We start from the raw sequence: 24,576 nt of genomic DNA on the forward strand, positions 1-24,576 counted from the left end.
TTTTGAATGTATAATTTTAGCATTTGAGTGTGTTCCTCTTTGTTGGATTTTGTGCTTGTGTCCGGATGAGACTTATAGGTGATCTCAAGCTAAATACATTGGTGGTATGCCCTTGGAATCTACATCTGATCCCTATTTGTTCTCAGTTTCCCTATGTCTTACTTTGTCTTGGGTGCTTTAATTGTAATTCTAGAACTTTTTACTGTCCCATTTTATTCCTTTTAACAGGCGCTGATATAACCTAAATGTGTTGCAAGCGCCGTAAAACCCTTAAAAACATAAAAACAAACATAAGGTAATAGATTTTATGTTGTCATAATATTGTTTGTCTAAATGATTAAACATCGAAACAATATTTGCACGACTGATAAAACAAGGGACATCACTGTAAAAATGTAATTGCTTTTCTACTTTCATTTTTACGTTTACAATGGACACGGCCTTATAAACATGAGGTATCTTCGTCAGTGATAGAAGTGTCTATTCTAAGTTTCAATTTGTTGTGAAAGGAAATAATGTTTGCTAAAAGCGAAAAGAAAAATATTTATCCTTGTCTTTCATGGGTAAGAACAGGATGTGCCAAGCAAACACCAGATAAGGTAAGTTTTTTTTTTTTTCGGACTGTGACTGACTATTTTCACCGTACGGTGAAAATAGTGTTTTAGGCTATTTTCACCCTACGGTGATAATAGCCTGACAGACTATTTTCACCGTATGTATTAGCCAATCAGAAGCCAGGATACTAACACTAACTTTGACGTATGTGCCTCTGCATCCAGACCATTAGAATTAGAATTCGACCCGACATCATTTCTTCCTGCGGGCAGACCAGTTAAAAAAAAATAAGAAAAAGTTTGCCGAGAACAAGGGAGGCCTCCCAAAAGCTCCTCGTTATAGCATTTCTTTTAATTTGTATTTTCACTTTGGACCTTTTGTCGGTTTATTTATTCAATTTGTCATCATATATACTTGATAGATTTGTGAAAGTTAAAAATTTCCTAATTTGACCATTGTTTTGATTCTCGGCCGCCATTTTGATTTGTGAGGTATTGAAAGGCAATGCAAAGCAGTCCTAGGGTTGTTTTTGTTTTGTTTTTTTCCTATTAGGGGTAGTTAAAGGTACTAGGTTGTATTTTTTCTTAGGAGCGAATGTTCGGCATGATAGCTTTCGGAAGGCCTCCCAAAGTTATAACAATACAGGCGGGATGGCGGATTCAGAATTGGTTACAGTTACCGATGAAGCTTTCCAATTTCGTGGCGGCGATGGGGTCTCGAAACCGCGACCTTTCTGGTACAACAACACCTGGCTGGGGAGGGCGTGGCTCTACTGTATGAGTATGAGCTATTCACAACTCGAGAAATAGTTATTTCAATCTCTATGTCTATCTTGAGCCCCTACCCCCCCCCCCCCCCCCCCCCCGACTTCTTGAGGTTATGGGTTCAACACAGACAAACGCCACGAAGTTTGTTAACTACCAAGATACCATTATCACCGTATGGTGAAAATGTTAGGCTATTTTCACTGTACGGTGAAAATCGTCCACCAAGATATTACCGTACAGTAAAAATAAGTCTCCCACACTATTATCACCGTACAGTGAATATAGCCTGCCACACCGTTATAGTGAATATAGTTTCCCACACTATTATCACCGTACACTGAATATAGCCTTCCACACCATTATCACCATACGGTAAATAGTGTGTCAGGCTATTTTCACCGTAAGATGAAAATCGTCTCCCACACTATTATCGCCGTACACTGAATATAGCCTTCCACACCATTATCACTGTACGGTGAAAATAGTGTGTCAGGCTATTTTCACCGTATGGTGAAAATCGTCCACCAAGATACTACCGTACGGTGAAAAAAGCCTCCTACACTATTATCACCGTACGGTAAAAATCGTCCACCAAAATATTACTGTACGGTGATAAAAGTCTCCCACACTATTATCACCGTTCGCTGATAATCGTCCACCAAATTATGACGGGATGGTGAAAAAAAGTCACCCACACTATTATCACCGTACGCTGAAAATCGTCCACCAAAATATTACGGGATGGTGAAAAAAGTCTCCCACACTATTATCACCGTCCGCACGGTGAAAATCATCCACCAAAATATTACGGGATGGTGAAAAAAGTCTCCCACATATATCACCGTACGGTGAAAATCGTCCACCAAGATATGACCGTACGGTGAAAATAGTCTCCCACACTATTATCACCGTACGGTGAAAATTGTCCACCAAAATATTACGGGATGGTGAAAAAAGTCTCCCACATATATCACCGTACGGTGAAAATCGTCCGCCAAGATATTACCGTACGGTGAAAATAGTCTCCCACACTATTATCACCAAGATATGACCGTACGGTGAAAATAGTCTCCCACACTATTATCACCAAGATATAACCGTACGGTGAAAATAGTCTCCCACACTATTATCACCGTGTGCTGAAAATCGTCCACCAAATATTACGGGACGGTGAAAAAAGTCTCCCACACTATTATCACCGTACGCTGAAAATCGTCCACCAAGATATTACAGTACGATGAACAAAAGTCTCCCACACTATTATCACCGTACACTGAAAATCGCCCACCATAATATAGACCTGTAAATTCTCAGTCAATTAACTGAAATCAGTCAATTCGTCAAATTCAAATATTTTTAAAAAGGGAAGAAAGAAATGAATAAAGAAAGAATTCATGAATCGTAGACGATTGACTGTAAATTTAACTAGGAATGTTCCACAGCCCCACGCATAGCTCATGGGCCGTTTATATTAATGATGGATATATATTGCCAAGGCTAAGCGACGCTTTTTAGAATTGCCGTGTCTGAACACACCCCAGTGTATTTTCACACAGCCTTCGTGAAATTATTTTTTCACTTTCGAAACCTGTCGTAGCCAATTTTAACTGAGCCGCCGAGCGATAAATTTCACTGTTTCGTCTAAGCCAAAATTGACCACATTTACTTGAAGGACAGGAAAAGTATGAGAAAGAAAAATTCGAAACACCGGAAGTTCGTTATGTAGACACCTTCAAATCGAAAGTTAAATGATTGCTACAAGCACATCTCGATTACCTCATGTTGTAAACAAACTGGTTGACCGTTTCTAAGTTTCTTCACTGATTGGGTACCTAATTACAAGGAACAATGGTAAGTAGCCTAATTAATTCCCTCGCAATTTAGTTTTCTGCCATTGCTTTGCTCAAGTGAGCTTGCTGTTTACCTTTCATTTTGATTCTTTGGATTTTACCGCTACGACGAATTACGAAGAGTTTCAGTTTCAGTCAATTTTTATAGAGCTCATTTACAGGTCTAATAATATTACGGGACGGTGAAAAAAGTCTCCCACACTATCATCATCATACGGTGAAAATCGTTCACCAAGATATTACCATACGGTGAAAATAGCCTCCTACACACGGTCAGGCTATTATCACCGTACGGTGAAAATAGAGGCTTCCTTTTTTTTTTTTTTTTGCTCCAACTCCACCAATTCAAATTCAATTACCAACTATTCATTCCAACATTCAAATTCAACATCAACAATTTGAATTTATTGACACTGACACACTCACACACACACACACACACATACACACACACACACGCAGTGGTCATCACACAATAACTATAACCCACCTTGTCATAGCTAATTGGAGTAATAATCCGTTATCCCCATTTGTAGCGGTAGCGGCAGCGATACTTCTGTAGTCAAAGTCAAAGCCGTGTGGGTCTGGTCCCACAAACTCAGTTGTAGAGGAGAGCACTTGTCCAAGTTCAGGGATTCACCACAAGTCAAGTCACACATCAGCAAAGTGACTTAGATCAGTCCTGGGTGAAGTCTAAGTCTAAATGTTTTTTTCCCCTTTTTTTCTGACCCTCCCCCTCCTCCTGGGTGGGGTTCCCTACCTCCACAGTGGGCAGGGAGGTACCTACCGTGTCCTATATCCCCTTATATTTTATATCTGTTTTTCAACATGCTTTCTGTCTTTGTCTTGGTATGAGATTGCTTGGTTTTGTCCCGACCCTTGGGTGGGAGGGAAACAGTCAAATGCATAGTTATTGTTTGGGGAGATGATATTTTTTTCCTTGAAAATCATCTCTCTGTTATTTATGTATTATTATATTTGTTATTTTTAATGTATAATGAAATGTATGTAAGCATTTGAGTGTATTCCTCTTTGTTGGATCTTGTGCTTGTGTCTGGGTGAGACTTATAGGTGATATCAGACTAAGTACTTTGATGGTAAGCTCTTGAAATCTAATCTGATCCCTATTTGTTCCCTATTCCCCTTTGTCTTACTCTCTCTTGGGTGCTTTAATTGTAGTTCTAGAACTTTTGACTATCCCATTTTCTTCCTTTTTACTGGCGCTGATATAACCTAAATGTGTTGCAAGCGTCGTAAAACCCTTAAAAAAAAACAAAAAACACCTCCTCGCCATCCGTGCTGCAGTGATTGGTCAGCTGGGTTTGTGGAAAGTACTTTTACTTAGCGCAATAGACGCGTCCTATCAAAAATAAAAAAGGAAGCAAGCAATTGTTATTGTCAGTTTCATGCTATAGAAATTGGCATACTTTTCTGTTGGCACCACAGTCAATGGCCAATACTATTAAATGGTTTTACAAGACAAGATGAGACCAACCTAGTCTACCCAAATATTTAGTCGTCTTTCATCATGATGACAACATCCCTGCGCACAATGCAATCCCTGGATAACGACATCACCCGGGGCCGGAAAACTATGTCATTATCCAGGGGTGTCTTTATTCGGGAGTTTTCAAGCTGGCAGAAAAAGGGGGCGTGGTGAGACCCGTGAATGCATAAGAATGAGATATGTGGACCAGTGCTTGACAGAAGAAACGTCCCAACAACGTTATGTGTATTTCTCCTGTTTACGAGGGTATACCAGTTACGATTTCACTCTTTAATGTGTATTGTCATTGTTTTGACTGTAAACAGTGCTCGACTGGCATTTAACAAAACTAAGAATAAATCGAGTAGGTACCAATATGATAATACTGCACAAGAACACAAATGCTTACACCTAGTTTTAATTTCAATTAAAATCCATGCAATTATCTAATAAGTTTTGAATTGCCGAAATTTTTTATTTAAGTGCAGCAAGATTTACAAGCACTTGAAATTAGTAGATCCACAAACTACAAACGGGTAATAAGCATCAGTACCAAATGCTGATTATTGTTATAACAATGTCACTGAACAGGAGTTTTACTAAAATGTATGTCGTTATTTTGGGGTTTTTACTACTAATAATATATAGCAAAAAATATCGGGGCCAGAGGTCATCTTGCTATCCAAGGGGTGTCGTTATCCAGAGGTTGCACTGTATTTTCAGAGTGGTCACCGAACTCATATCCTGTTCCCCAGACTTAGTGCCATGTCACTGTGGCCATTCCCTAAAATAATAGAACACCTTCGTGGTAAAAAATAAAATTGAGTCAGAAGAGGTCATTGTTTTTACACAACAGCTATAAGACTAGCTGGACAAAGCCTCTTAATTCTCTGCATTTGAATGTTGGTTTAGAGGAATGCCTAAGGGCATAGCCAACAGGGATTATTTCCTTGATTAGCTCATAAGATGAAGGTATATTATGCCAATATTCATTGTTTTTATTCAATTTGTTTGCGAATTGTGGAGGGACAAAACTTGCGGGATGGACCTTGTATATCATTGATATCATTTGTAGTAGACTTTTCCTGTCAGATGCAATATTTTGTTTGATTTTTCTAAAGTTTTGATACAGTTGTTTAGTATAATTCAAGCCATCATGTCATATTTTTGTAAAAGACCTTATATGGGCCTATCACCACAAAAATCACAAATCCATCGGTAAACAAACTAACATTAATTATTATATGTCAGATGTCTGAATCGTGTAAGTGCTCTGTTGTATACTTCTGTAGCTTCTATGTCAGTAATTTCTGGTTTTATGCATTCCATTCGCGAACGGTTCTTCAAACATAAAGCTGAATTTATAATTTTATGTGTTGGTTTTTGCAAATATTTCTATGTATTATTATGCTGTGTTTCCTCTTGTTTTGTATTTGTTTGTTGATATTTTTATGTAGTCTGGGATCTGAATGGCTGCTGATGGGTTGTTGACGGATCTCTGAAATATTTTCATGCAGGCCTCTTCTATTTGACAAAATCAAAAATGTTGTTATAGCCTTTTATTTTGCCTATGCCTTGTTTAAGGCCGTGTCCAAAAATCCATGATTAACAGGTACTAACCTACTCTTTGTTGATGTGCTATTTATTTTCTTTCACTAGGTTGGGCTGAGCAAGGATGAGTTAAAGAAAATCATAGAAGAAACTCAAGAGTGAGTAACTTATTTATTTTTTATAGCATGTTTGAGTTTTGAATTTATAAGTGCAATGGTCACGTGTCGTGGGAACTTGAATATATAGTCAAAAATATGAATCTCAGAGTTAATTTTAATTCATTATGGAGGAGATTACTAACATTTCTTAGATTTCAGCAAAACTAGAACTAGAAGTTTGTTGTTCTGATAATTTTAAATCTAAATTCACTTTTTATTTGGTCTTATACATTCCGACATAAAACTGTTTTGAGATGGCAGCAGCCTCTTATACTGGGTGGGGATCCTGACCTCCCATAGCGGGCAGGGAGGTACACACTGTGTCTTCTATCCCCTTATATCTGTTTTCCAACATGCTTTCTGTCTTTGTCTTGGAATGAGATTACTTAGTTCTTTTCCTGGCCCTGGTCGGAGTCCTGGCTGGGAGGGAAACAGTGAAATGCATAGTTATTGTTTTGGGAGATGATATTTTTTTCCTTGTAAATCATCTCTCTGTTATGTATTAGTATATTTGTTATTTTTTAATGTATAATGTAAGCATTTGAGTGTGTTTCTCTTTGTTGGATTTTGTTCTTGTGTCCGGATGAGACTTATGGGTGATCTCAAACTAAGTACATTGGTGATATGCTCTTGGAATCTACATCTGATCCCTATTTGTTCCCAGTTCCCCTATGTCTTACTGTCTCTTGGATGCTTCAATTGTAATTCTAGAACTTTTTACTATCCCATTTTCTTCCTTTTTACTGGCGCTGATATAACCTAAATGTGTTGCAAGCGCCGTAAAACCCTTAAAAACAAACAATAAAACAGCCTCTTATGGTTCTCACACTACTATGTTATGACGATCGACCCAATCAGCAAAGTCCGATCCGCATTCGTGCACCATCTCGAACCGCCTGGTAGCATCGTCACAACACACCGTTCGACTAGATGTTCTGCCGTTTCGGGTTCTTGCCCACTGATGAAGCGCACTTGCTGTTAGGCAGCTCTTCGACCGAAGCGATTCGCAGCCACCCAGTGTCTCCTCTTACTGGTATCAAAGCCTGGTAACTTCTCACCAAGCTTAGAGGAGTGTACGTCCCCGCCCCCACGAGGGATTGAATTCGTCCAAACTGACTTCCATCTCGTATGTGCAGCTCTGTCAGTAGTCAGGGAGATGGCGGATTACATTTGTCAAAGGACATTGATTTTAAAATATTGGACAGCACTCAGAGCATGGAAATAAAACCAGGATAAGTGCCATATAAATGAAATATTTATTTATACTATTGAGTGAGTATAAGTCAGTGAGATGTTCACCTGTTGATTTCTAAATACAGAAACAGATTAACATTCATTCTCTCTCTTATTTTTTTTTTGTGAATCAATAATTAGTAAGTGAATGATCCAACAGAAATAAGTATTTGAGAAAGTATGAATTTATTATAAAAAAATGAAAAAAAATCACAAAAAGACTAAAAAAGGATTGTAGTTTCATGGTGTTAGTTATTCGTTTATTGACACAATGACTCATAATATATGAGGCGGTTAGTCAGTTTGTCGTGAAGGTATGTGATTTAAGTTGTTCACTTTAATCTACAATAACCAACGTTTGTTTTCAATATCACAAGATTCTTTATTGTCACAAATTAGATTTTTCTGATCTAATCGTAAGAAATGTCCAACCAAATTTTTTTTCCTCACAGAAAAATTGCAGAAAGTGAGATATTGCCATCTGAAGATGAGGATGAGAAAGAGGACGAATCAGAAAATGAAGAGGAAGATGTTGCATCAGCTGTGAGGAAGGCAGAGCAGATTGCAGAAGATAAATTTCACAAAAAAGTTGGATCAAAACGGAAACTGGAGGAAAATGCCAACAATGATAATGATGTTGCAGCAAGATATGGATTAGATGATGATTATGACAATGAAGACTTTGCTTTTGGTATGTCTGTAGTAATCATAACAATATGATGGTGAAAGGAATTCTGTCTCTTCTTATACACTTATCTTCATGGTCAGTGATGATAATCTTTCGTGGAATTCCTGGATTTTGGGGATTTTCTAGCAATTTTCCGCTGATTTTGCCATGTTAAACATTTTCCTCTGATAAAAACTCAGTTCAAGTGGTGGATCCATGAAAAAATCACCTTCATGTCTTGTGTCGTATTTTGACACCTGTACTCAGTTGCATGAGTTTTGGTGACCCTCCCATTTTTATGACGTCAGTCTAGACAAACTGTGCCAGATGTCAAAATTGAGACAAGGCAATTGATGATCTAAAAGGAAGGGGGTGGGGGAGGGGGAAATGAGTCTAGATTTTATTTGTAAGTAGGTCCAGAGTGATAGTACAGTTATACGTCTGTTTAACAAAATAATTATTATAACTTCCCCCTAGTTAGAAAAAAAAGCCCCATCAATTAAACTACACTCTCTCTCTCTCTCTCTCTCTCTCTCTCTCTCTCTCTCTCTCTCTCTCTCTCTCTCTCTCTCCTCTCTCTCTCTCTCTCTCTCTCTCTCTCTCTCTCTCTCTCTCTCTCTCTCTCTCTCTCTTTTCTCTTTCCCTCTCTCTTTCCATCTTTCCCTTATCCATATCTCTCTCAATCATTCTTCTATAAATCTTCATGTTAACTTTATAAACATCATCTGGTTATAGAGAGATGATATTAATCTGTTACAATTAATGATATGATGTGCTCAATTTAGTTTACTCTTTTTACCTTTGCTTTTAACAATGTTGAAGCGGGTGGTTGGATGGGAGCATCACCCTTGAATCATATACCTATGATGTTCGCATGGGTGTACGATCCGATAGTGATGTCGTTTCTTCTTCTCTTTACTAGCCTATCCTGCTTCTTTGGTTTGTGATTGTATTTTTGACAGGGGATATTTTTTTTCTGTAAATCTTCTGCCTGTTTGTTCTTGGTTATTTATAATTTAGCTTATGATATCTTTAGGTTATTATTTTGATTTACATTTGTACTATTTTTGTTAGATTGCTTGTTTTTTTGTTTCAGCGGTCTCTCATATAACCTCAATTGTGTTGGAAGAGACCTAAAGCAACAAACAAACAATGTTGAAAAATTTTAATTTATTAAAGATACTTGAGTCTTATTTGTGAGATCCATAACCACTGGGCTGCAGTAACAAAGATAAAACAAGTAAAAACAAATACTTTCATGACTTTTGTCCAAAAGTTAATTTTAAATCTCTTGAATAGAAAGTATTTGTAAAAAATCTTTTAAGGAATGGACAATTCATTAATAATTGACATTAAGTTATATCTCTACTGTTCAGAATATATGTACACTAAAAATAAAAGTAAAATTAATTTCCCTTTATTCATTAATAATTGACATTAAGTTATATCTCTACTATTAAGAATATGTACACTAAAAAAAAAAGTAAAATTAAATTCCCTTTATTCATCCCATAGGGGAAATTTTTCTCTGGGGTCTATTCCAAGAGAAGACTAGAATAACCCAGGCGTCAGCTGCAGAGCAGCACCGCAAATTGAGCTAGGGAGAGGTGACTTGCTCAAGGTCACACACCACTCTGTACCTTTCGGGTATGAAACAACGACCATACCCCTGAGCCACGCTGACCATAGAAGTTGTAATATAATTTATACGAAACTATGATATTTTATGTTATGATTTTGTTTGAGTTTGACTGATGGACCGATACATTTTCCTCCTTTTTGACAAATTGCCATGATTGAACTGAATTTTCCTATCAACAAAACCTCATTTTAAGGCTTTTACAAATCAAATGGTGCTACAACTACAATCCAAGTTTTTAAAGTTTTTTTATATCTCCTTTTTCAAACTCTTTTGTTGTCCTCAGAATATAAACATGGTATTGGTAACTTGACACAGTTTGCTTCATATGATGAAGACCCCTACATCACTCTCAAAGGCGAGGTATGTCTTTTTTTTCTTCTGATATATGTCAATATTTGACATTTCCAGTTTTAGATGAAATGAATAATTGATGTTGAGTGTTTACCATGACAAGATGATTAAAGAGAATAATGAATACTGTCATCTGTGACAATTAATCAACATTCTTTTGGTATGGCTCTTGCTCTCTTTTAAAGAGATAGATATATGAATATTTTTATATCGCATTTCAATTAATTTACTAAGGCCAATGGGCTTGACAATGTCTCATTTATTATACCAACAGACCATATGGGACCAAAGTTCCATTTCATGCTGTACAAGACATATGTTAGATGTTTTTTTGTTGTTGTTTTTTTTTTTGTACAGTCGACTCTGCTTAATCGCATACCCTCTGGAGTTCAGGTTAGTGTGTCGATTAAGTGGAGAAGCTAGAAATAGCATTAAATCACCAACTTTCATGTGCCATACTCTTAGGACCTTCCCCTCTGAGTTTTTGACGGGCTTGGGGCTGTCATCTTGAGGACATTAGACTCATTAGAAGAGTATTTTTTTTTTTTTTTGTTTCTTTTTCTTTTAGTTTATTATTTATTTTTTTAAAAATTTCTTTTCTTATTCATGTTTCTTCGACAACACAATGTGACATTATTGTTTGTAAGATTGCTTCTATTCTGTCATCCAGACATCTGAAGAAGATTATAGTCAGCTTGCAGTTTCTTTGGATGTCTCTGAAAACATCTCAGCTTTTGACTTTTAAATGTGTGAAAAAAAATATTTAAAACACTTGTTGATTTCTTTAAAAAAAAAGAGATTAACACTCTTAACACACACACAAACGCATGGATAATTTACCAACATAAACATTGAAAAACGTTCATAATATGTACACATTTGAATAAATTGACTTACATATAATCATCATCTCAGTTATTCGTTCTTTTGCCTTTTTTCCACCACTGAGCTCATCTTGCTTGAAGAAAAGGCCTTTATCAGGGAATCCACGGCAGTAAAGCCCCATCTCATCTGTGTTGTAAATGTCATTAAAGTTGTACTGCTGAAGAAGTTGTTTCAAAACTTCATCACTCCATTGGCTGGCAAAAGAGACATCAGCATCAAATTTTTCGCTATGTGCTTTTTTAAACACGACATTCTGTCGACCTTTCCATCTCGAAAGCCAGCCTTCTGATGGGGAGAAGAAAGACTTGCCTTGAGTTGATGCCAGTTCAGTTGCCTTTTGAGTGTATCAATGTGGACAGGGACTGTTTAGACCAATCATGAGAGTGTGAGTTATGTGAGTCCTCACTGTAATCCTTTCTTACTGAGCACAGCCCAGCAGAGGAAAACAGTGCACAGGTAGAGAATTGCAACCAAGTGGTCAGACAATGTAAACAAATACACGGCATTGGGTGGACTGCAATCACATTTCACACCTTGTGATGCAGACAGCGAGTGCTGAGTCAATTAGCCCGTCTTGTCAGGTAATCCTTTGATGTTGGTTAACAAGCATTGCGCGTCTGACCTAGTCGGGGTCAGAGGGACAATGGAATTGCGTTACTATGAAAGCTTTTTTCATGCGTGATACGATATTGACATGCGAAAATGGTTCAATGAGAAATTCATTTTCATAACCTTTTCTGTGTATTTTTTAGATATTTTTTGCCAATCAAGATGGAATCAAGGTGTAGTGATTAAGCCGAGAAGGTGTGCAATTAAGAGGAGTGATTAGAAAGAAAAAAATCGATTTTCGAGAATGTGTAGCGTATAAGCGGGGTGTGCGATTAAGCAGAGTGAACTGTAGTGCTTTCACTATGTTCATCACTGTCAATGATAATGTATTTATACATACCAGAGAGAAATGCCTTACCCTAGGACACAAGGTTCTCCAACCTCTTGCTTAACATTGTTTGATTTGTTTAGCCACTATAATGCTATATTATGGTCTCCTTTATTATTGATTTTATAGACAGGCTAAAAAGTGAGTAACTAAGTGATATATATGTTCTGTTGTTTAATGATTACGAAATGAAATTTCAAATAATTCAAGAACTTCTGTCTCCCTTGACTCACAGGACAGTGATGAGGAAGATTTCGTGCTCCAACCTACAGATAACCTTTTGGCTCTTGGAAGAGTTGCATCAGATGCTTCTGTTTTAGATGTTCATGGTGAGGATTTCTTATTGCTTTATAGCATAATTAGTGAAAATAATCTTACGCAGTTTTAGGATATTTCAGGAATTTTCCATTTGTTGCGCTGTATTAAAAATTATCCTCTGATAAAGCTGTTATCACAATGCCTTGTGTCATAATTTGAAACTTTGGTCAATTGCATGATTTTTGGTGACACTTACATTATTATGACATTCTGGTATCAAGTGTCAATAGTGATTTGGGACCAGTCGTGGCCATGGATGAAATTATGGTTGATATTGTAGGGGAAGGAAATGGGGCTAGTGAGGAAGGGGGGGGGGGGTCAAAGAGGGACACATCGAGAAACCACTTGAAGTGGCAATCTCATTATTTCTTGATCGTTTGTCAATATCCAAATTAGGAAGATTAATTATAACAAAATCGATTCTCAAGGATACCCTTTTTCTAGCTTAAGTCGGAAAACCGGCTTTTTTGAAATTTTCCAGCTGACCTTGTTTTGTTGATTTTTTAAAAGATGAAAGCATTGGTTGTTTAAGGGCAATAGTTAAGGGAATCTAGATGGATATGTATCCTTTTCTATGATTTAAGGGTGATACAATTTGATAAAGAGAAGTTTTGCACAAAATATTTTCACATATGGTATTTACAAGAAATAATTTCAGCCTTTTTGAAATGGCATCCCTGATTTCTACAATTATCCCTGATTTCTACAGTTTTTAAATAAAAGTTCAGATCTTTGATATATATATATATTTTTTTTTTTGTACAGTCTCTTCAATTTGGTATTATGTTAAGAATGTAGCAGATTCAAGGCAAGAAATATTTTAAAATTTGTCTTTTGTAGTTTAAAATCCTTCAGCCTTATGTGCTAATCAAGCACCAAGAGGTTAAGTAAGTATAAAAATCCATATCCATTCCTTCCAATAAGAGCATAGATTATTTCCATATTTTTAAAAATTGTGGATTCAATTTCCAGCGTTTAGTTCGCCCCAATACAATACCGTTTTCAGGAGGGGAAGTTCCAGGTTTGAAAGTTTTTGGCCAGATGAGGGTCGTTCAATCGATATTTGAAGGATGGGTTGTCTGGCCAAATTTTTAAATACAAGTTTTTCCACAGTACGACAGTTTATTGGTTAAAGTAACTTCCTTTTACTTGGTTAAAGTAACTTCCTTTTACTTAAGAGAGAGAGAGAGAGAGAGAGATGAACCCCTTGACTTTGAGATCTGGATTTTTAAAGATTTGTATTTTGTTATTTAAATATATCTTCAATTATGATTTATTTCTTCAATGCAGTGTATAATGGAGAAATGGGCAACCTTTATCCCCATCATGAATACATCCTTCCCACTCTCCCCTTGGTGATGGAGTGGATGGACTATGATATTGCAGACGGAGAAAAAGGTAAGTGTGATGCTACAAATGAATAATGCATGGTGAACTTGCTATATCTCCGGGCTAATTATAATTCAATCTTCGTTATTGTCAACTTGATAATGGACATGACTGTATTTAATTATTGATAAATCTTCGTTATTCTGCCATCTTATTGTACTAGAAAGTATATCCAGGTACTATACATGGTGACATAATGAGTTTTTGTTATAGATAATGTTTCATTTAATGCAAGCATAGGTAATTCAGTGTTGAAAAATCATCTTTGAACAGAGAGAAAAAAAAAAAACAAAGTAAGAGAGAACGTCTTCATTTTATTTTTACATTCAAATTAATATATTTTCTTCCCTTATGCATATAGATAAAAAAATTATAAAAGCCTCGTAACCATGTCACAATCCAAAATTTTGCAAAATGTCTTTCTTTGTGAACCCCATTGGCTGCATCACATATATACATTTTGAAATAAGAGCTTTGAACTGTAACAACATGAATCAACATTAACATGCTGCTTATTGATTGACAAATTCTTGTACTTTCAACATTAGGTCAAGTATTATTTATGACCATTTTACCAGAATAATTCCCTGCATCAATACAGGAAGTCATCCAATTCTGTTTCTGATAGAATATGATAAAATAAAAAACTATAAAACAATATATTTATCTTATGATGAGCAGTTGTTGTTTTGGGGTTGTTTTTTTTTTGGGTTTTTTTTTTTTTGGCACTCGGCACTCCTGTAAAATAGTGTTTTTAAATTGTCTCAGGGCGATTTCCCTCAGTGTTATTTTGATTGTGATGTGATGGAGACTGCATCCTTCTACATTTTCTGTGGTATTGCATAGTCTTGGTTATTTATTGAAATGCTATCCTTATTTGTAGGTAACTTTGTCGCCATGGGTACGATGGAACCTGACATCACAATTTGGGATTTAGATGTTGTTGATTCCTTGGAGCCAGTGGCAGTTTTAGAAGGTTGCAAGGCCAAGAAGAAAAAGAAGATGAAAAAGGTAATGTTTTTCTCTATTTTGGCAAGACAGATACTTGTATTAAATGATCATGAGATGCTTTGAATTTGCCTATAAGGTATTTATTTTATCAATAATAATATCATGAGCCACTGTTCACTGTATAACTTTCACTAATCAACGATGATTTGAAAATATGTGTGGTGTATTAAAATTTGTGATTGCACAAGAAGATTAGTGTAACAATTATTCTTTAGATATGTGTCTTGTGTTTTAACAAAAATTTTTTGATTATTTCCAGACATTTCACTTCTATTTTATCAACCTTTTGCTTATATATCTTATGAATATGAAAGTGTTTATTTTGTTTTCATTTGCCAGAAAGAAACGTTTACCGGTGGGCACACTGACGCTGTGTTAGATCTCTCTTGGAATTCCAATGTTAGGTGTGTTGTTAATTTAATTATCATTTCTTTTATTATTATTGAGTTGTTGTTTTTTTGTTTTTTTTTTTGTTTGTTTTCCTTACTTTGACTATAGACCTGCCTTTATGGGTTTGCTACTGTAGAACTGGAGATAAAGATAAAAGGAGTAAATCTGACTCATGAATGAACAACTCAAAACAAACGACTTTTCGGTCATTGGCCTTTTTCAAGTAAACACAAAATACATATAATATATCTATATTAGATTGTCATAATAATTTAGGTGAAAATGTGTAAGTGTGTGTACGTGTGTGTATGTGTGTGTGTGTGTGTGTGTGTGCATGCAATGGAAGAGAGAGAGAGACAATGAGATGACAATGATATCAAAACTATATATATATATATATCGACGGCAATAGTGTTATTAGTGGTCCCTTAAAATATTGAAGAAAAAAAAAGAGAGAGAGAGGGAGAGGGAGAGAGAGACAGAGACAGAGAGACAGAATGAAAGTGGGAGAACGGAAGTGGAAGGATGCGTTTCAAAGTTATATTTGAAATAAAGGAGAGAGATAAATTAAATTAAATTAAAAAAATATAATAATTAAAAAACACAAAACAAACTATATTATTCTAAAATAAAGAAAGAAAAATTAGCTTAAAATTTCTCATAGAATCACTTGAACAAACACTAAAGTTGTCGAAATGTGTGGGTACAATCTTGTCGTCAAGATATATGAACCCGTCACAGCCGTTTATCGCTGTCAGTTTAGTTCGCCAGGTAAATCTAGCCAGTCTAGTGATGATGAGTCATAGCTTTACACTGAGAGAGGGAGACCATTTTTTCGCCGTTTTGATCGATTTTTTTCTGAATTTCAAACTAATGCAGTATTGCCGTTATTAATTGTAGCAAAAATATTTTATACTACCAAACAGTTTATTAACAGAGCTTTCAATGATTATTCAATCATAATTATGATGGTGTTAAAAAGCAAGAGGGGTAACCCATGAAATTGATACATAAATTTAAGTGAATTAAAAATTTTAAGAGAATATTTTATAATGTTCAACACTTTAGATTTTAAAACAAAAGTAATGGAAATGATGTTGAATATCAGTAGAATGTAGACATATAAATGTTATACCAGTAGATTGAGGCGTTTTTGAAATATCGGTTCACCTGTACGTAAAAGTAAGGATTTTGAGTAAGGTAAAACTGAAATTCAATCACAGCATTGTCTTAATAGAAATTTTTTAATAAACCAGAAACATAGTCAAATGTGATTCACTTATATTTATCAACGAATTATAAGAATCCCATTAAAAATTGTTATATAAGGACATTCATTTAAAGACAATCAAAACCACTAAGAAAATCTAATAATTTTCATAACCTTATTTTTGAGATATCCAAGCCCATTACTTTTTTTTAATGTACTTGACCTGCACCTCTTTTAATTTGTGTGCCATATAGACTGCATATAGCACATCACTGGTGAAAGATTAGGATCATATTCACCTCATTAAGTATTGTTTCTTGTTCAGTTTTCTCACAGAACCAAAGGTATCAGTATCAATACATGCATAGCATTTCTTTAAATTATGTATCAGCGAGATACATTTCTCGCAAATTGAAATATTGAAATATGTCAGAATTTCTCATTTATATTTATAGTCAATTGTTGATAACGTCTAGAGTCTTTTAATCCTCTCAGCACGGCTCTGTACTCTTTCACAACAAATTCGACATTTTGATGACCGTCTTCAGTGTGTCTCTCCATGACCTGAACAGAACATAAATAATAAGTAAATTTAAGAAATATCGAAAATTTCCGCTTAAATTCAATGAAATCAAATTTAATAAATGTCTCTTATCATCACTATCTAGTTTTATTATTGGGTTTCTAAAATATCATGAAATATTCTCCTCTATGTTGATAACAAAAATAATTATTGAGATTCCCTTCCACACCCTCTATTCTTAAATCCCTGAATCTACATAATAAAGTATATATCATATGAAAGATAATTTTATCTACTTTTCTCTGATCCCTCACACTTGATGGTAAAAAGTGTTGGTTTGATATTTTGAATTTTTAAATATTTCTTAAACTTATAATTTTAATATTTATTTCATAAAAAACTCTGATTATTCAAACGAGTAAAACACAAACTTACCATTTAATGATGTAAACAAAAATAATTGCGTTTTGTAGAGGAAAAATCGGCCTTTGTATCAATATATGTTTGAAAATTATTAAAAAGATGCTGCGTCCACAACGGGCTGAGAAAATTGAGTATTTTGATGAAATTTCTACTACTCTCTGCCTGAGAGAAATTCAAAGCGATGAGATTTACCTGCAGGCATACTTTATTGCCAATGCACCCCGTCTTGACAGCTGTTATCAGTGTGGCTGATGGTGGATTGTTTACATTACTCGTCGGTAGCCAGTGAGGGAAGAAGTAACTAAAATGAAAGTTTGGGACATATTTAAAGGGCTGTGCCGTGCATAAGCATGCTTTGTAATTTCAGCAAATTATGGTTGTTTCAATGAGTTGAAGAGTTTCAAAGAGCCCATACCAGTTTGGTATGAATATGCACAACAAATGGTTCTGACTGAATGTAATCCCCCTTTCAAGCTATTTCAGATCTCTTCATGTGTAACTTGGTCTCTTTAGGGAGCCAGATAAAGAACAAGTCGTCCATCTAATGTTTTAAATCCAGGACAATGCCATACTGTTTCATGTGTTGGACATTGCCCACTGCTGACCTACAAAATATTTACATTTCTTTTGCCATCATAATTACTAAATTTATTTCAATCAAATTAACTTATGTTGGACCCTTAATTGGTATGTGTGAGTGTAAGAGAGAGAGAGAGACTGACTTTTTTTATTATTATTTTTATTATTCTTATGGTTACAGTGGTCTTCTTTTATAAGCACGGTCCTCAGGAATAGGGCAGAGCAGGCTATAGTTATAACCAGTTCATGCTTATAAGCGGATTCAGATTTTTTTTGCTAAATACATGATCAATGTTATAGTAAAAATAACTTTTTTCCTCTGAGTCTCTAAATGTATACATATAATGATAAGCACCAGGTTACAGACCTCAAAAGGTCCATTGGTTCATTAAAGAGTCTTTTTATCTTTATAATTTTTTTAGGGTACTCCTTTTCTACCCAATATGCGACAATATTAATATTACTCTGTAGATATATCATGAGGAGTAAAGAAACTTGTAATTATTGCTCTTTTGACTGGATGCCCTTGTTTATACCATCCATCCTCTTTTTCTGTGAACTAATACCAACTCTGCTCTTGGCCATTAAGTTGAAGAATAAGTCTGATGGTTTTAATCACTCATCATCATAGCTTGTCGCTCCAACACCGAACACACTCCACAGCATCCGAGGAGCACTCTTAGGTCATGGTCAGTGCAGCTGGGCCCATCCTGTCATTCTCTAAGGATGTGCTCCATCGTCTGTTCTGGGCATCCTCATGTACACAAGCTAGTCTTAGACTAGCTTTAATCACCAATGAACTCAAGAAAGTCACAGACAAATGGTACAAGTGTGAACCTTGTCACATCGTAAGCCCATTTAACACCTTTGTAAACAGACTATGGTCATCAAAATAACTTGTTTTGACCAATGATTTATTATGACCACATCTTGTGACAGTCTAAACACTCCCTTCCCATAGCCTGCTAAGAGCACCATGTCCACTGCAAGAGGAAACCGTGCCTGTCCCAAACTCCACCACCCCCTCCCACTCCCCGCTTTCCAATGACTTACCAAGTTTGCCTCTTGTTGTCAGTTAAGATTTTTATGATGGACTTGGCTTTATCCGTTTCAGCACTGAGGTGTCACTTGTTTTATGCAAGGGATGGAATCGTTAGGTGTCTCTTGCAGAGCATTTTAATAGTTTCTGCTAACCCAGTAATCTTCTGAAAATTCAGAATTTTAGTTGTTTATCTGCTTTCTTTTATATTTATAATTTTTAAGTAATGGTCAGAGCATGCGTATAAATGGGTAAATTTATATAGTATTATTCTGTTTCGCAAGTATATTTATAGCTTATAAACGGAGACCACTGTTTTATTATTATTATTATTGTTTATTATTTTATTATATTATTATTATTATTATATTATTATTATTATTATTATTATTATTATTATTATTATTATTATTATTTCCTTTCTTTCTTTCTCTTTTTATTTATTTATTTATTTTTTAAATTTTATTTATTTATGTTTTTTTTTTTTGTGTGTGCATATTACAGTAATTCTGAACAACTAATACTCGTCATGATATTGTTTTTGGGCTGCATAATTTGATTTTTATCTTCTTTAAACCAGAAATGTATTGGCAAGTGCCTCTGCTGACAACACCGTTTGCTTATGGGATTTGTCATCAGGCAAAGTGGTCACCACCCTTGAACATCACAAACAACAGGTAATTTTGTTACTGTAACTTGAGAGTCAGCCACTTCCCCCGATATATGTACATTTTAAACTTGTGATTTACTTGTTACCGATAAGTATTGATGTCAATGTCAGAGACATTTGCATTGTTTCTATTTACCTTGAAAATTTTCTGTTTTTTTGGTAGTTGTTTTTTGTTTTTTTTTATGGGGGCTGTGAATATTTCCAATTTCTATATTATCACTCTTTTTAATGTACTGATTTATAACATATTTTGTTCTGTTTTGATTTTAATAAGATGGTTTTCGTATTGATATCTTTCTTCCCAGTACTTCAACATGCAATTCCTCTCCATTTATTCTGCAGGTCCAATGTGTATCATGGCACCCGGTGGAAAAACAGCTTTTGTTAACAGGATCATTTGACCAGTAAGTTCCATATTGCTGTCAACAATATAAAGCACCTATGTAATTGTATTTTTTTAAAACATCTTTGTGTACTATTTAGTTGCTTATTGATCCTTCCACCAATTTTGTCATAACCGCCATGTAACAATGATGATAATCTTCTGCAGAATTCTGGGATTTTAGGATTTTCTCATCAATTTTCTTCTGATTTGCCATGTCAAACATTTCATCTGATAAAAGATCATATGGAGGATCCATGAAAAAATTACCATTATGTCTTGTCATATTTTGACACCTGTGCTCAGTTGTATGAATTTTGGTGACACTCGCATTTTTATGGCGTCAATCTAGACAAACTGGTACCAGATGTCAAAAGTGAGACAAGGCAATTAATGGTCGAAAGGGAAGGGGATGGGGGAGAGGGTAAATGAGTCTAGATTTTATTGTAAGTGGGTCAAGCGTGGTAGTACAGTTATAGGTCCGTTTTAAAAAGATATTTGTTATAATTTACCCCTAATCAGACTCTCTCTCTTACTAGAAGTAGTAATATAATTTACGAAACTATATTTTATGTTGTGGTTTTGTTTGAGTTTGATCGATGGACCGATACATTTTCCTCCTTTTTGACAAAGTGCCATTATCATCACTGATTTAAATAGAGAGAATGATGCGATAATGGTTAATATGTGCTGAACAGTTTCGAAATAATATTTAGAAATTAAATGTCATGAGTTTTGGAATTTTATTTTATTTCGTATTATTTATTTATTTATGTGTTATTATTTTTTTTAATTTGTTCTTTATTCAATATTTTTTCATAAATTCTTACATTTTTACTTTCTTTTATCAAAATATTATTGACACATGAAAAGGACATTAATTGCACATGTTTTCATATCTAATTATTTAGTGTTTATTTATTTGAGTGGAATTCCAACATGCAAAATATTTTTAGGTTTCAGTGAAGTTTTTTTTATTTGTTTTTTTTTTTTTTTTGGCAACTTCAAAATGTGTTAACATTTTCCTCCAGGAATGTTGCAGTTGTAGATTGTCGGAGTCCTGAGGATAGTGTCAAAAGATGGAAGGTGAAAGGAGAGGTGGAGAGAGCCATATGGAATCACTTCTCTCCTTTCCATTGCTTGGTACGGTGGTAATAGTTGAGTAATCAATATAAAACAGATTATTACCCACGGCTATATTTTTTAACAAATTTTTGTTCTGAATTTGGAAAAACAAATCTTATTTTTTATCACATTTTCACACATTTTAAAAAGAGATTCAGTAAGATGTTTTTTTTATTTTTGTGATTTGTCAAATTTTAAATGACATTATGAATTAAGTGTCAGGTTATTAAAAAACAAGTATACATAGAGATTTGGCACCAGCATACTTAATAAGAGTATTAATGAAAGCTGGTTTTTCATTGCTCTCTTTAAAAAATATACATTCATTCAATTTTTTTATTGTTTATTTTTGCAGGCGTGTACAGATCAGGGGATGTTGTATTGCCTAGATACTCGAAAAGATAAACCATTGTATGAAGTATCTGCCCATGACAAGGCATGCACTGGTAAGAATTTATGCAACGGTATTTGCTTTAAATCGAATTTATTTTACAACGAGTTTTTAATCCTCGGTTCTCTCTCTCTTTTTTTTTTTTTTTTTAAATATTTATTATTATTTTTGTTTTTGTAATTCTTTTTAAAAAATCCAGGTCAATGAAATTTTCAAATGACATATCTTACAAAACATGTGGTCTTTTTGAATCAAAGTATTTTATCAACACATATTTGAATTGGACTTTTTCTAGAGGTTTCTTGTTTCAAGAAATCTGATTGTCTGTAAAATCAGTGTCAAATAAAATGCCATTTGGTTATAATGTTTCATTTTTTAAAATGAAGATATATCTTTTTTTTTTCCCCCTCAGGTCTTAGTTTGAGTTCCCAAATTGCTGGTTTGCTGGTCACAACATCAGATGACAAGTCGCTGAAAGTCTGGGATATTCTGAATGATAAGCCATCAATGGTATTGAATAGAAAGCTGAACATGGTAAGTACATTTATTATTACAAGTATAGTGAACACTGAATACAGGCCTACCACCAACAGATTTGATTTATTTTACATATTTTTTTATTGGTCAATTTGGCCAAATTCAGATTTTTTTCCCTCTAGATTCGGATTTGGTAATGAAAATTTTCGAGAAAAGTGATAATTTTTTATTTTACCCAGAAATGTATATTTGACCAAATCGAACTTCAATTCTAAAGCATTTAAGTGATGATTTATATAAATGAGGGTAGAAGCCTATAGCATTTTTTAACAAATTTTTAATTCATGTTTTTTTTTTTTTCCCCATTAATTATACGGAAATTTTTCTTTATGCTTTTGCCTTTGGTAGGTATGAAAACTCTTTGAAACAATTACTACAATTAAGATCTGGGTCTATTTTAATAATTTTCAAATAGACAACGGATTGGGTATAAGTGTGTGGGAAAAACAAAAATAGAGAGATAGAAAACACAGTAAATGATCTTCCTGTCCACTATGGGGGGACAAGAACCCCACCCAGGGCACCAAAGTTGGTGAAGGTTTAGCAAGTTGACTTATTGTGGAATTGAAGAAACAAATGCATCATAATCAGACTCTTCTAGCACACTGAAACTGCATGTTTATCTTACCAATTTAGGACAAAACATGCAATTATGTTTCATGGCTATAAGACGATCATGTAGAATTTCACAGACAATAACAATTGGTTTTTATCAATTGGATAGGATGTTAATCAGTCACAAAGAAATTTTCGCTTTAAATATCCAACTACACAAACACTTGGAGAGATCAGAACTTCCCCTACCAACCTCCTCCTCCCCCCCCCCCCACCCCCTTTCCCAACAAACAAAGAAGAAACAAATTTTAATTTTAAAAAACATACTCGGATTCAAATCTAATCCAGTTGCATATGAGAAGAGTTGTTCATCAATTGAATTGTCTTACCTATCGCACTTTGGACAAAGCACCAAATCACATCATAAATTATGCTTGTCTTTCTCTAGGACGTGTTACATTGTGTGGAAGGCAATCCAGACCATCCATTTGTCTTTGCCATTGGAGGTAACACAAGCTTCAAAGTATGGGATATCAGAGAGAGTGCTGCAGGTAAGACAATAGTAGGCTTGTTCTGGTTCTGTATTATAGATTTATATTAGGTAAAAGAAGACATTCAATGAACGACTTTGTCAAGCATAGTTGAACATTACAAATCCCTCTTTAAAAGTCAAGTATTTGTAGTGCAAGGGTTGTGACAATGCAACAGATTGCTTTTTTCTTTCTTTATGGTCGCTCTCTGCGTATTATGCACCAGCCCCCCCTTCCCCCCAGCCCCCAACAGATTTTAATAAAAATATTATGTTCCCTGCATATCTTGCAGCAGTTGCAATCTATTAATTCTCTGAATTGTTTACACTTTTATTTCTTGTTATTGGAAAAAAAAATCTTGAGACTATAGAATACAGTAAATAAAACACCAGGCAAATGATGCATGCTGAACTGCATGTGTCTAACTTTAACTTTCCTTTGTATTTAAATTTTTAAAAAAAAATCTTAGTATTCCTCTCGAGTTTATCCTGGTTTCCGAAATATTTAATAGAAATTATGTGCCTTCATGTAGGTATACTGTCAAAGTGTTTGAAAGCCATCTCGATTTCTCAAACCTAATTTAGGTCATATGGTGGGTCCAAGCTGTACCTATACAAGTGTGTGTCATGTATTCTAATATAGATGATATATTTTTTTAATCCTCCAGTTCGAAAACATTTCCTGGGACGTATGCCTGCCAAACTAGCTGCTGAATGTGAGAATGACCAAGGAGATCTGGCAGAAGAGTCAGAGGCCATGGCTAATTTGAACGTGGATGACGATGATGAAGAGGAAGAGAGAGAAATGGAGGAAATGATGTCTGGGGATAGAGGAAAGGGAAAGAAGAAAGAACAACACATTAATTTGGATGTTGAAGCTGAAGAACAGAATAAGAAGAAGAAAAAGAAAAAGAAAAAGAAGAAAAATAATGCGACAACATCGTAAAGAACATGAAAATCTTGCTATGTAATTTTGTTTTGACAATGCACTGAAACTGGAAATAGATTAACATTTATTGCGATAAATCATCGTTTTGTAATTTATTTTTGTTGTTAATGAAATGTGCTCTTTAGATTTAAGTCATTGATCCTGGAAAATTAATTGGTCAGTCTGTGTCCTTGGTCAACTGGGAGCACTGTGCTTGAGTCGTCTCAGACTAGAGACATGGAAATTTTGCTTTTGGTTTAACCACTTACTTTGTTTTTGGGAGTGCATCTAAACTCTTTACTTTATATTCTATAATCTTTTTGTTATCTTCCATTTTACTGGTGCTGAATTAACTTTTAAAATATCGCAATTGCTTTAAAAGTCCTGACAATAAAAAAAAAAAAAGAGAGAAGACTAAGCAAACATATTCTATCTCTGTTTTTTTCCCCTTGAGCTAATCCCATCATCTGATTTTATTTTTTAGGTGGACTCGGA

The 24,576-nt window shown here is 34.8% G+C and overlaps 1 protein-coding gene across 1 annotated transcript; it reads left to right on the forward strand.

Annotated features, from left to right (window-relative positions):
• Window positions 1–362: 362 nt before the first annotated feature.
• LOC144968267 (periodic tryptophan protein 1 homolog) lies at window positions 363–24,179 on the forward strand. The gene is made up of 15 exons (XM_078906454.1): window positions 363–599; window positions 6,318–6,367; window positions 8,053–8,291; window positions 10,193–10,269; window positions 12,318–12,411; window positions 13,691–13,798; window positions 14,673–14,800; window positions 15,140–15,204; window positions 19,545–19,641; window positions 19,977–20,038; window positions 21,048–21,159; window positions 21,497–21,587; window positions 21,945–22,066; window positions 23,073–23,175; window positions 23,822–24,179. The coding sequence occupies exons 1-15, from the start codon at window positions 516–518 to the stop codon at window positions 24,097–24,099; spliced, it is 1,710 nt and encodes a 569-aa protein (XP_078762580.1). The 5' UTR covers window positions 363–515; the 3' UTR covers window positions 24,100–24,179.
• The last annotated feature ends 397 nt before the right edge of the window (window positions 24,180–24,576 follow it).

This window comes from Berghia stephanieae, chromosome 3 (assembly GCF_034508935.2).
Source record: "Berghia stephanieae isolate SIO BIC M18660-M18661 chromosome 3, UCSD_Bste_1.3, whole genome shotgun sequence".
NCBI lineage: Eukaryota > Metazoa > Mollusca > Gastropoda > Nudibranchia > Aeolidiidae > Berghia > Berghia stephanieae.